Source organism: Aegilops tauschii, chromosome 3 (genome assembly GCF_002575655.3).
Source record: "Aegilops tauschii subsp. strangulata cultivar AL8/78 chromosome 3, Aet v6.0, whole genome shotgun sequence".
NCBI lineage: Eukaryota > Viridiplantae > Streptophyta > Magnoliopsida > Poales > Poaceae > Aegilops > Aegilops tauschii.
Window position 1 is genome coordinate 465,735,765 of NC_053037.3, and position 12,760 is coordinate 465,748,524.

Sequence of the window (12,760 nt, forward strand, 5' to 3'; positions counted from 1 at the left end):
AAAATTGCTCTCTAAATATGTATGACTTATTAGTGTGGAAAAAAAAGCTTTATACGATCTTGTGATGTGGAAGAAATTAAAGCGACGGACTGCATAATAAAGGTCCATATCACAAGTGGCAATATAAAGTGATGTTCTTTTGCATTAAGATTTCGTGCATCCAACCATGAAAGCGCATGACAATCTCTGCTTCCCTCTGCGAAGGGCCTATCTTTTACTTTTACCTTATGCAAGAGTCAAGGTGATCTTCACCTTTCCTTTTTACATTTTATCCTTTGGCAAGCACCTTGTGTTGGAAAGATCCTGATATATATATATATATATATATATATATATATATATATATCCAATTGGATGTAAGTTAACATGAATTATTATTGTTGGCGTTACCCTTGAGGTAAAAGGTTGGGAGGCAACACTATAAGCCCCTATCTTTCTATGTGTCCGATTAAAACTCCATACCCATAAGTATTGAGTGAGTGTCAACAATTGTGAAAGACTAAATGATAGTTGAGTATGTGGACTTGCTGAAAAGCTCTTATATTGACTCTTTCCGATGTTATGATAAATTGCAATTGCTTCAATGACTGAGATTATAGTTTGTTGGTTTTCAATGAAGTTTCTGATTCATACCTGACATTGTGAATAGATTATTACTTGAGAATAAGAAATCATATGACAATATTTATATAAGTTGTTGTTATAAGAATAATCATGATGCCCTCATGTCTGTATTTTATTTTATCGTCACCTCTATCTCTAAACATGTGGACATATTTATCGTTATCGGCTTCCGCTTGAGGACAAGCGAGGTCTAAGCTTGGGGGAGTTGATACGTCAATTTTGCATCATGCTTTTATATCGATATTTATTGCATTATGGGCTGTTATTACACAGTATGCCACAATACTTATGCCTATTCTCTCTTATTTTACAAGGTTTACATGAAGAGGGAGAATGCCGGCAGCTGGAATTCTGGGCTGGAAAAGGAGCAAATATTAGAGACCTATTCTGCACAACTCCAAAAGTCCTGAAACTCCACGGAAGTTATTTTTGGAATTAATAAAAAATACTGAGCGAAGAAAGTACCAGAGGGGGCCCACACCCTGGCCACGAGGGTGGGGGGCGCGCCCTACCCCCCTGGGCGCGCCCCTGCCTCGTGGGCCCCCTGGCAGGCCTCCGGTGCCCATCTTCTGCTATATGAAATCTTTTACCCTGGAAAAAATCATAAGCAAGCTTTTGGGAAGAAACTCCGCCGCCATGAGGCGGAACCTTGGCAGAACCAATCTAGGGCTCCGGCGGAGCTGTTCTGCCGGGGAAACTTCCCTCCGGGAGGGGGAAATCATCGTCATCACCAACGGTCCTCTCATCGGGAGGGGGTCAATCTTCATCAACATCTTCACCAGCACCATCTCCTCTAAAACCCTAGTTCATCTCTTGTATCCAATCTTTGTCCCAAAGCCTCAGATTGGTACCTGTGGGTTGCTAGTAGTGTTGATTACTCCTTGTAGTTGATGCTAGTTGGTTTATTTGGTGGAAGATCATATGTTCAGATCCATTATGCATATCAATACCCCTCTGATTATGAACATGAATATGATTTGTGAGTAGTTACGTTTGTTCCTGAGGACATGGGAGAAGTCTTGCTATTAGTAGTCATGTGAATTTGGTATTCGTTCGATATTTTGATGAGATGTATGTTGTCTTTCCTCTAGTGGTGTTATGTGAATGTCGACTACATGACACTTCACCATTGTTTGGGCCTAGAGGAAGGCATTGGGAAGTAATAAGTAGATGATGGGTTGCTAGAGTGACAGAAGTTTAAACCCTAGTTTATGAGTTGCTTCGTAAGGGGCTGATTTGGATCCATATGTTTCATGCTATGGTTAGGTTTACCTTAATACTTCTTTTGTAGTTGCGGATGCTTGCAATAGGGGTTAATCATAAGTGGGATGCTTGTCCAAGAAAGGACAACACCCAAGCACCGGTCCACCCACATACCAAATTATCAAAGTAACGAACGCAAATCATATGAGCGTGATGAAAACTAGCTTGACGATAATTCCCATGTGTCCTCGGGAGCGCTTTTCTCTATATAAGAGTTTGTCCAGGCTTGTCCTTTGCTACAAAAAGGATTGGGCTATCTTGCTGCACCTTATTTAGTTTCATTACTTGTTACCCATTATAAATTACCTTATCACAAAACTATCTGTTACCGATAATTTTAGTGCTTGCAGAGAATACCTTACTGAAAACTACTTATCATTTCCTTCTGCTCCTCGTTGGGTTCGACACTCTTACTTATCGAAAGGACTACGATAGACCCCCTACACTTGTGGGTCATCATTGTCTCCAACAACGAAGCTAACGAGATTATTCTAACTCATACATCGTTTTCTCTAGGCAACACAAGGTAAATATGCTTGTTAAAGGAAGCTCCATGTAATCACTTTGTAGTTAAAAAAACTAAATGAATTTGGCTTTGAGATAGCAAAATATATTATTTCCTAGGTAATGAATTTATTGGCACACCACATCGTGTTATTGACCTCCAACACTGATCCTAAGCTCATATGTGCCCTCGATATAGTAAATTCAAATGAAACACCAAATAAACTAAAAATATATAGAAAAGAGTACGCATCAAAGATGAAAGACTCTTATATAGTACTTGCAAATTTCCGCACTGAGATGACTTCCAAGGAGCACATTACAAACAACAAAATCATGCCTAAAATTTTATTGCAGCTCTCACCTTTGAATTTCTTCTTGTATACATACTCCATCAGGATTTAGCTGACGCTCAAATGGATGTATCTAGCAGACCAAAGGAGTATATGATACTAGTGCACAATGTATAACTAGAAAATAAAATACCAAAATGCTTCTTTGGTGGCGGTGATCAAGCATTTGAAGTCTCTTCGTATGACTCGTATTACTCATATCAACCATGGTCAAAATGTCAGTGATTTTTTAGCAAATTTTGCAAGAACTGAAAGTAGAACCGTAGTCTTGCTGGGCTCCGGCCCGAGAGGTCGTTGATTTATGTAAGGAGGATTTTAAGGTTGATGCTTGAGTAATACACAAGTTTATGCCCAAAAAAAGTCACCTTTTAGACTCATCATCATGGCTTCGCCATCTCCAAAGTTGTCGCTAGGTGTTCCACGGACATGAATGTATTTTTAATTCTGATGTTTTTTACTATCTTAATAATTGATGAATAAATTGAATGTTTTCCCAAAAAAATTCCATCACGGAGATTGTAGAGAGTTCGGCTCGGTGCTCTAGATCACTACTGCCTGCAGTCTTAGATGGAAACTAGATAATTCATGCCAAGCATTGATCTAGAGATTGGATGTCCGAGCCACTAGCTGAAGTGTAAAACCATGAAATTTTTTTTTTGCGAACAAAGAGGATTGTATTAATCAAAGGAGATCATTACAACAAAAAACCGTGATATTTTTGTCCCCGTAGACTGCATTACACACATATACTAGTAGGTCCAACACACCAGAATAATAACCACCATCGATTAAAAAAAGTGTAGATCGAAAGAATCTAACCTGCAGACACACAAGCGTGGACGAACAAATCGGATCCAAATGGGTCCATCGAAGAGATCCGACGAGCGAACCAAACTGTGGTTGGATGGTTAAAGGGATTCAAATCTGGTGCTCGCATTTATTTCTGGATTTATTTTAAGATTTTCGGTGATGCGCATTTAGTGGGAGGAGACGTTTCCATCGACGACGAGGTGCCTACGATGACTTTGTAAATTTCAAGATAATATGCCGGCTCAATCTTTCAAAGATGCTTGCATTTGTACTGTTTTCAGAAAAAGAGATCCGACGAGATGCAAATTCTTCGAATCATCACCTCCAAACCGTCGAGGAGATCGTAGAGAGTTCGGCTCGGTGCTCTAGACCCCACCCGCACCCCACCACCACGCAAACAGTTTGACGAACGTGTCACGAGGCCGGCCGGGGGGCGCCAAGCCCAAACAAACGAGTGACCACAAATGGACCGCCCCCACGAGGCGGCAGCGCAGGCGCGTACGGGCCAACCAAATCCAGGCGGAGCCAGTAGCTTCCCCCACCGCCCCAGCCGGTGGCGTCACGAGGATCCAAAGCTGTACTTGGCTAACGCAAAACGCACAAGCCTTCCTTCCCTTCCTTCCTTCCTTCGCCGAAATCCTACTCGAGACCCAACCCCTCCCCCCATCCGCCGTCTCCCCACCCTCCCCGCTCGTTCCCCTTGCTTCTCCGGGAGGGAAGGAACCCGCGAGGCCGGCCTCCCACCCTCCGCAAAAGCCACGCGCCACCAACCCAACCCCTCCGCCCCGCCCCGCCCCGCGCGTCGCTTTCGCCTTTCTCCGCGCAACCGAAAGAGACCGACCGAGAGGCCCATAAAGAGGGAGGCGCCGAGGCCGGCGGCTATGGGCGGCGGCAGCAGATCGCGCGCGAAGGAGGCCGACGGCGAGTCGGAGGTCCGGCCGGGCGGGATGTTCGTGCAGCGCAGGGACGGCGAGGAGGGCCCCACCGTCAGGCTCAGGGTGTCCCACGGCCCCGCCCTGCGCGACGTCTTCGTGCCGGCGCAGGCCACCTTCGGTACGTCGCCCCTTCTTCTTCTTTGATCCGACGCCCTTATCCTTATCAATTTGTCCTGTTGTATGTATTGTAATGATGAGATGATGCGTAATGCTCAGTTCCGATTTGTCTCGTGATCAGTTCCGATTTGAGATGTGGTCTTCGCTGCGGTGCTCGCTCAGCAAGTGCTTGTCGTTTCCCCGGAGTTACTAAGCTGGCAGATGTCGTGTTGTTTAGCTGCGTTGAGCTTAGATCTTGGCTGGTCAACTGCGAATTTTGTCAAGTAGTATGTGCATGTAAATCACATAATTCCTGTTTCCTATGGATCGAATTGGGTGACTAAACAAGCCTAGATTAAGAACAGAATCCAATTGGATGACTATATAAACAAGCCTAGATTAAGAACAGAATCCAATTGGATGACTATATAAACAAGCCTAGATTAAGAACAGAATCCAATTGGATGACTATATAAACAAGCCTAGATTAAGAACAAAATCAAATTGGGTGACTACACAAACCTAGATTAAAAACATTAAGCACCAGTAGGTGGCCTATGTATCATGTGCCTGCTATTCAACTAGAAGTATTAACTTTGCGTTGTTGTACTGTGACAGGTAGACTTACATTTGTAGATGTCTTGTTTGACCTTCATACAATAATCCTTTTCAGAGTAATTGTTCCCACTCGTTCAACATCAGGCCTACAATTAATTATGGTTGTACTGTCGCATTATTACAGTAGTGTTCCGGTCGAAAGGGATTGGTTACTGCTCACCAAAGGATGTTATATTAATTTCTTATCTAAGCCTCTAACCCATCCCAAAGAAGTTTAACTTTGGTGGTGCATCTGCACTGAATTTAACTTTTGAAAGAACGTTTGGATCGAGTTGTTGGAGTAACATCCTATATCTCCTTGCTTGGAGGACCTCAATTCCACAAACACTAGGTAGTTGAAACTGATTTCTGATTTGTGTGAAGGTGAACTGAAGAGGATCCTCGCCCAGACTACTGGCTTGGAGCCTGAGAGACAGAGGCTCTTTTTCCGTGGTAAGGAGAAGAGGGACGATGAATTCCTGCACGCATCAGGCGCCAAGGATGGAGCAAAATTGCTTCTGCTTGAGAAACATGTCCCTGCCAATGTGGAACAGAAGGTCGAGCCAGTGATGATGGATGAGAGCATGATGAGGGCTTGTGAGGCTGTTGTTCGTGTCAGATCTGAAGTTGACAAGCTCTCTGCTAAGGTGAAGGAACAATACTTGCCGCACCTGGTTTGTACTCCCTCCGTCCCATAGTCGTCTTGCATTGTGGGACGGAGGGAGTAAGATAATTTGTGCTGCTCGCACAACTGTACTGATGCATTTAATTTGTTTTTGTTCTGTAATAGGTGTGTGAGTTGGAGAAGAGTGTCCTTGCAGGGAAGAAGGTCGAGGATAAAGAATTTGTTGTCTTGACGGAGCTGCTTATGGTGCAGCTGCTGAAACTCGATGGCATAGAGGCAGAGGGAGAAGCAAGGGCACAAAGGAAGGCCGAGGTACACTTCTTTGCTGTTACTTTCCAAACCTGATTAATCACGAGTTATCCGATTACATGCTTTATTGAAACATGTACAGAAACTAACACATTTGTTGTTCAAGACAAGATAGATTATTTATGCCACCCATTAGCCAGGACATGTTCTTGCTCAAAAGTTTGTTCAAAACAAAGAGCACTATTGCATAACTTTTAATTCATTTATGATAGTGATCCAATAGATGCTAATAACCCAGCACAATTATTTCCTGATGGTTTATACAGTTAAACATATCTATCATGAGTTTGGAGATTTCCTCATACCAAGTAAACTAGCACTGTAATGATCAATCTGTCAGTGACATTTATAGGATCTTGGTTTGAAAATCTCGGTAAGAAACACTTGGCATGTCTGCCATTCAAAGGCTGCACCTCAGTAGCTTCTCTGTTGTGTTGAATCAGTCTTTCACTGCTCTCACCTGGCAGTGACTCTTATAGGACATTTCATCTAATAACTCTTATAATTACATGTGGGTTAAGGGTCATGTACTCATGTCTGTCTTGCTCGGTTATTACAGTAACACAGTACTCCGTTATTTTATAACGGTACGTTCAGTCTCAAGTTTGTAGCTCTCAAAAATCATTTCCACTAGTTTAATCTTGTTCAAACATGCAAAGTCCTAGGTTAACCGGGCTGTGTCGTCCAAATTTAGCTGCTAAACTCATCTTAGGCAGAAAAATCTTTGCCCCATGTTGGATAATTCCTCGGGTTTATTTTCTCAACTTGTGTTCGTTTATAAACTATAAAATATGTGCAGTTTCCTCCCTTTTTTCTGCTGTAATGTTAATTTATTGGTTTATTCTGGATGAATAAGATCGGCGAAATCATCTGCAGATGTAACTTACAAAATTCAAGTAAAATGGGCCAACGCAATTTTGATTTTTCAGCTTTACGTAGTCCTGATTTTGTCTTCTTGTGATATAATTGGATGACATATTGGTTGGATAATTTGCCAATGGGGTTGGTCACTATGAATAAAGTCAGTGAATAAAATCCCTGTCATGTCCATTTATAATAATAGTAAAGAAAAAAAAATACTTCCTCTGCTCCAAAATACTTGTTGTGGTTTTAGTTCAAACCACAAGTATTTTGGAACGGAGGGAGTACATACCGACCTTTGCATTTTTCAAATAAAGACCAACCTTTGCATAAATGATACTTATACAATGTTGTGGTGAAACTCCCAGGTGCGCCGAGTTCAGAATCTTGTTGAGACCTTGGACAAGCTGAAGGCAAGGAATGCCAACCCTTTCAGTGATAGCGCCAAATCTGTTTCGGTGTCGACCGAGTGGGAGACGTTTGAAAACGGCGTGGGCAGCTTGAATGCTCCGCCGGCCCGATTTTCTTCGACGCAAAATGACACTGACTGGGAGCAGTTCGACTAGCATGAGAATGTGCATTCTCGATGTATTATTATGTAACTCGCGACGAAAGCTACTGTGTACATGTATGAAGTATGGTGCCTCTTGCCACTCCACTGCCTGTGAGATTGTTGCCAGATGATGCTGGTGAATTGCTCTGCAAAATCGTTATGTTTTCAAGTTTCACAATGTTCTTGCCATGGGGCGTGGTAGCTGGTAAACTGGTTCTGCTAACATTCAATTTAAAACACGTGCCAGGTCCATGATTGCTGAACCGAAGGCATTCCATGCTTGACAACAATAACTGCATTTATTTAATCTAGAAAGAAGTTCAAGAACTGAACAAAAACCGAAAACTCTGTTGCATATTGTAGGAAAGTACAAATGTCCCTTCTGAAATTAGCAAAAGATTGAACTACGAATATCCCTTCTGTGTTGCCTAGTCACCAGCTTCTACAGTTCTACTACAACTGCCCTTGGAAAAAGAACAACGGGCACCAGCTTCTACTACAACTGAACGGTGATACCTCTAGCTCCCATGGCTGCCAGACGCTGGTCCACCGACTGGTCGCCGACCTCGGTGGCCCTCGCTGCCGCGCGCCGTGACACGTCGAACCGCTCGCCGTCGCCCCAGAGCGCGTAGGCCTCCTCGCCGTGCGCTGCGTCGTCGCCGATCCTGAGCTGCTCGTCGGGCATCCGCAGCGGGATGACGAGGCCCACGGCGAGGATGATGCCCGTGGTGACCACGACGTTCCACGCGACGACGAAGAGCGCCGCGGCCAGCTGCTTGCCCACCTGCTGGATGCCACCGCCGTAGAAGGCGCCGCGCGTGCCCGGGACGTGGGTGTGCAGGGTGGTGAGCTCCGGGGTGGCGAGGAGCCCCGTGAGGACGCCGCCGAGGAGCCCGGCGACGGCGTGGGTGTGGAACACGGCGAGGGTGTCGTCCACCTTCTGGAGGAGGGAGGAGCGCTTGTGGAGGACCATCATGGTGAACCACGGCACGCTGCCGGCGCAGATGCCCATCAGCACCGCCGCCCACGTGTGCACCAGCCCTGCGCGCCGCCATGCAGATGCAACACAAAAGACAAAGCCCACCGTAAGCAAAATTCACAAAATAAACTACTGTAGTACAGTTCAGTGAAGGCCGATTCGGAACCTGCGCCGGCGGTGATGCAGACGAGGCCCGTCATCATGCCCTGCACGGCGCCGATCACGGACGGCTTGCCGAAGAAGACGACGTCCAGGCAGGTCCACGTGAGGAGGCTCGCCGCGGCGCTGACGTTGGTGTTGAGCACCGCGATGGACGCGATGATGTTCGGGGCGTACGGCGCGCCGCCGTTGAACCCGGCCCAGCCCAGCCACAGCAGCCCGCCGCCGGCGATCATGAGCAGGATGTTGTTGGGCGCGAATCTCTCCCTGTCACTCTTCAGCCTCGGCCCCACCTGTCAGAAACGAATGCGGCGTATCACAGAAAATTCAGAAATGTCCACCACGACTGCCGGAAAGGTAAACCGAACCCGTGGGTCGCAATTGCACGTATAGATAGGCAACGTAACGTACCCAGTAGGCAGCGGTGAAGCCGGCGACGCCGGAGGAGACGTGGATGACGTAGCCGCCGGAGTAGTCGATGACGCCCCAGTGGTAGAGGAAGCCGCCGCCCCAGAGGCTAAAGGCGCAGACGGTGTAGGAGAGGAGCAGCCAGAGCGGGGTGAAGGCCATCCACGCCTTGATGTTCATGCGCCCCAGCAGGGCGCCGGCGAGCAGCACCAGCGTGATGGCCGCGAGCTGGAACTGGAACAGCACCAGCGTGGCCTCCGGGTAGTAGGGCTGCGTGGGGGGCACCTCGAGCGCGCCGCCGGCGCCGTAGTGCGCCGTGGCCGGGAAGGACGCGCGCGCCACGAGGAAGTCCCCCGTCAGCGCCGGCCCGGCCTTGCCCCAGAACGGGAGGAGGCGGTCGCCGAACGCCATGCGGAAGGCGAGCAGCACCCAGACGATGAGCGTGGAGGCGTAGGCGTAGAGCGCCATGAAGGCCGAGTTGACGGCCCACTTCTTCTTCACGATGCTGCCGTAGAGCACCACCAGCCCCGGCATGGACTGGATGCCCACGAACGTCGCCGCCGTCAGCTGCCACGCGTTGTCGCCCTTGTTCAGCCACTCCGGCACCGCCGGCAGGTCGGGCATGTACGCGCCCGGCAGAGGCGGAGCCGCCATTGATTGATCGATCACGTTCACGTACGTAGGGCACCGCGACGCGGCTCCTCGGCGATGCGCGCTCGGTACAAGTAGGCGGCGGCGGTTGGTGGGGGGAGCACGTACGTGAGCCCCATGAACCAGTGACTCGACCGTGGCTTGTGTGGCGTGTCGACACCGGCAGCCCAAGTGGCACATAGAATTTTCTCATGTCCCGTGCGCCATTTGGCTTCTCGGTTTCATTGGAATTTCCACTGATCTCATGGATCTTTGGGTTCCCATGAACATCTCACGTTCTCCTAGCCCTTGTTTAATGTACCAAAGGGTATACTGCGCACGTACCTGAGCAGCCATTCGCGGCGATGGCAGCGGGACATGTGCACGATGTGCTCTCGCGAGCAGCGTCTCCTTGTACAGCTAGTAGTTCGTTATTTTCTACAGCTTGCAGGTTTGGATCTTGATCATGGCAATTTAGGCTCGGTTAACCACGGGTCCAAGGATCTGAACAATGGTCTAAGTTTTTGGTACCAACGATATTTCCGATCTCGTGGATTCCAAAAAAATGGAGTTCTCTAGAATTATTTTGGAATTATTATTCCTTGCAAAATTCATTGAATTTAGACGAATTTAAGCAAATTTGAATTGAATTTGAATCCAGCCCGAATTTTCAACTAAAAGTTTAGTACTCGCCAAAATTTCAGCTGTCTAGAATTTGCGCTCTGATATGAAAACCTCAAATTTCAAGGTTATTTTAAGGGAAAATCACTTGCCACTTTATTGTGAGTTTACGAGTATAACCTCAAATTTCAAGTTGACATGTGATGAAGGACGATCGTGGCATCACCATCCGCGTGAACAAGAGTACTTTTTTGCAAGGTTGCGTGAACAAGAGTTCGACATTAGGTAGGGCCAACAACAAGGGGATGATTTATCACTTCTTCTCCTTACTTTGGGAGAGGAGAAGTCCATATTGCCCCCTCCTCCCCACCCAAACCTGTCTTAGGGTTCACTTTGCAATAATTAATTTTGCTTTGGTTAAAATTTCATCTTGGGATAGTACAAATGGTTCACAATTCATCCTTTGCACAGGTCGATCTGGTTTGACTCTGGTTTTTCTGCTATATTGTCGATTTTCTCGTCTCTTTGCCATGTAGATTGTCAAGTCAGCTAGTCATGCACATGGTCTCCCGAGACGACACATCTAGTTCAAGTTTGAATGAAATACCGGCGGTCACATAAATTTTACACTCATGCGAAATAACCCCTAATACTAGAACCACCACTGCTAGGTCATCATCAACATAATCATCTCTCTCTCTTAAATTTTTTAAGCTTGTGTTAACTTTTAGTTTAAGAAGTCCATATTACTGTTGGGGAACGTAGTAATTTCAAAAAAAATCCTACGCACACGCAGGATCATGGTGATGCATAGCAACGAGAGGGGAGAGTATTGTCCATGTACCCTCGTAGACCGTAAGCGGAAGCGTTATGACAACGCGGTTGATGTAGTCGTACGTCTTCACGATCGACCGATCCTAGCACCGAAGGTACGACACCTCCGCGATCTGCACACGTTTGGCTCGGTGACGTCCCACGAACTCACGATCCAGTAGAGTGTTGGGGAAGAGCTTCGTCAGCACGACGGCGTGATGACGGTGATGATGAAGCTACCGGCGCAGGGCTTCGCCTAAGCACTACGACGATATGACCGAGGTGGATTATGATGGAGGGGGCACCGCACACGGCTAAAAGATCAATGATCAACTTGTGTGTCTATGGGGTGCCCCCCTCCCCCGTATATAAAGGAGTGGAGGAGGGGGAGGGGGCCGGCCCCCTAGGCGCGCCCCAAGGGGAGTCCTACTCCCATCGGGAGTAGGATTCCCCCCCTTCCCTAGTTGGATTAGGACAGAAGGAAGGGGGAGGAAGGAGGAAGGAAAGGGGGGGGCTAGCAACCTTCCCAATTCGGATTGGGCTTGGGGGGGGGGCTCCTTTGCTCCCTTCTCCTCTCTCCCACTATGGCCAATAAGGCCCATATACCTCCCGAGGGGTTCCGGTAACCTCTCGATACATCGGTAAATGCCCGATCTCATCCGGAACCATTCCGATGTCCAAATATAGTCGTCCAATATATCGATCTTTATGTCTCGACCATTTCGAGACTCCTCGTCATGTCTGTGATCATATCCGGGACTCGGAACTACCTTCGGTACATCAAAACACATAAACTCATAATAGGATCGTCACCGAACGTTAAGCGTGCGGACCCTACGGGTTCGAGAACTATGTAGACATGACCGAGACACGTCTCCGGTCAATAACCAATAGCGGAACCTGGATGCTCATATTGGCTCCTAAATATTCTACGAAGATCTTTATCAGTCAAACCACATAACAACATACGTCGTTCCCTTTGTCATCGGTATGTTACTTGCCCGAGATTCGATCGTCGGTATCTCAATACCTAGTTCAATCTCGTTACCGGCAAGTCTCTTTACTCGTTCCGTAATGCATCATCCCGCAACTAATTCATTAGTCACATTGCTTGCAAGGCTTATATTGATGTGCATTACCGAGAGGGCCTAGAGATACCTCTCCGACAATCGGAGTGACAAATCCTAATCTTGATCTATGCCAACTCAACAAGTACCATCGGATACACCTGTAGAGCACCTTTATAATCACCCAGTTACGTTGTGACGTTTGGTAGCACACAAAGTGTCCCTCCGGTATTCGGGAGTTGCATAATATCATAGTCATAGGAACATGTATAAGTCATGAAGAAAGCAATAGCAATATACTAAACGATCAAATGCTAAGCTAACGGAATGGGTCAAGTCAATCACATCATTCTCTAATGATGTGATCTCGTTAATCAAATGACAATTCATGTCTATGGCTAGGAAACTTAACCATCTTTGATTCAACAAGCTAGTCAAGTAGAGGCATACTAGTGACACTCTGTTTGTTTATGTATTCACACATGTACTAAGTTTCCGGTTAATACAATTCTAGCATGAATAATAAACATTTATCATGATATAAGGAAATATA

The 12,760-nt window shown here is 46.7% G+C and overlaps 2 protein-coding genes across 2 annotated transcripts; one reads left to right on the plus strand and one right to left on the minus strand.

The window, feature by feature from the left end:
• Positions 1-4,038: 4,038 nt before the first annotated feature.
• LOC109780320 (BAG family molecular chaperone regulator 4) lies at positions 4,039-7,708 on the plus strand. The gene is made up of 4 exons (XM_020338914.4): positions 4,039-4,607; positions 5,567-5,829; positions 5,973-6,119; positions 7,346-7,708. Exons 1-4 carry the CDS (start codon positions 4,436-4,438, stop codon positions 7,541-7,543), a joined length of 780 nt encoding a protein of 259 aa, XP_020194503.1. The 5' UTR covers positions 4,039-4,435; the 3' UTR covers positions 7,544-7,708.
• A 150-nt stretch (positions 7,709-7,858) lies between these two features.
• LOC109780319 (ammonium transporter 2 member 3) lies at positions 7,859-9,864 on the minus strand. Its single transcript, XM_020338912.4, has 3 exons — positions 9,080-9,864; positions 8,676-8,961; positions 7,859-8,571 (listed from the first exon to the last, which is right to left on the minus strand). Exons 1-3 carry the CDS (start codon positions 9,728-9,730, stop codon positions 8,027-8,029), a joined length of 1,482 nt encoding a protein of 493 aa, XP_020194501.3. The 5' UTR covers positions 9,731-9,864; the 3' UTR covers positions 7,859-8,026.
• Positions 9,865-12,760: the final 2,896 nt, after the last annotated feature.

Coding starts and splice junctions, on each gene's coding strand:
- LOC109780319 (XM_020338912.4), bottom strand. CDS start 9,730: ATGGCGGCTCCGCCTCTGCCGGGCGCGTACATGCCCGACCTGCCGGCG. Junction 8,962..9,079: donor GCTTCACCGCTGCCTACTGG/GTACGTTACGTT, acceptor CGTTTCTGACAG/GTGGGGCCGAGGCTGAAGAG. Junction 8,572..8,675: donor CTGCATCACCGCCGGCGCAG/GTTCCGAATCGG, acceptor GGCGGCGCGCAG/GGCTGGTGCACACGTGGGCG.
- LOC109780320 (XM_020338914.4), top strand. CDS start 4,436: ATGGGCGGCGGCAGCAGATCGCGCGCGAAGGAGGCCGACGGCGAGTCG. Junction 4,608..5,566: donor GCCGGCGCAGGCCACCTTCG/GTACGTCGCCCC, acceptor ATTTGTGTGAAG/GTGAACTGAAGAGGATCCTC. Junction 5,830..5,972: donor TTGACAAGCTCTCTGCTAAG/GTGAAGGAACAA, acceptor GTTCTGTAATAG/GTGTGTGAGTTGGAGAAGAG.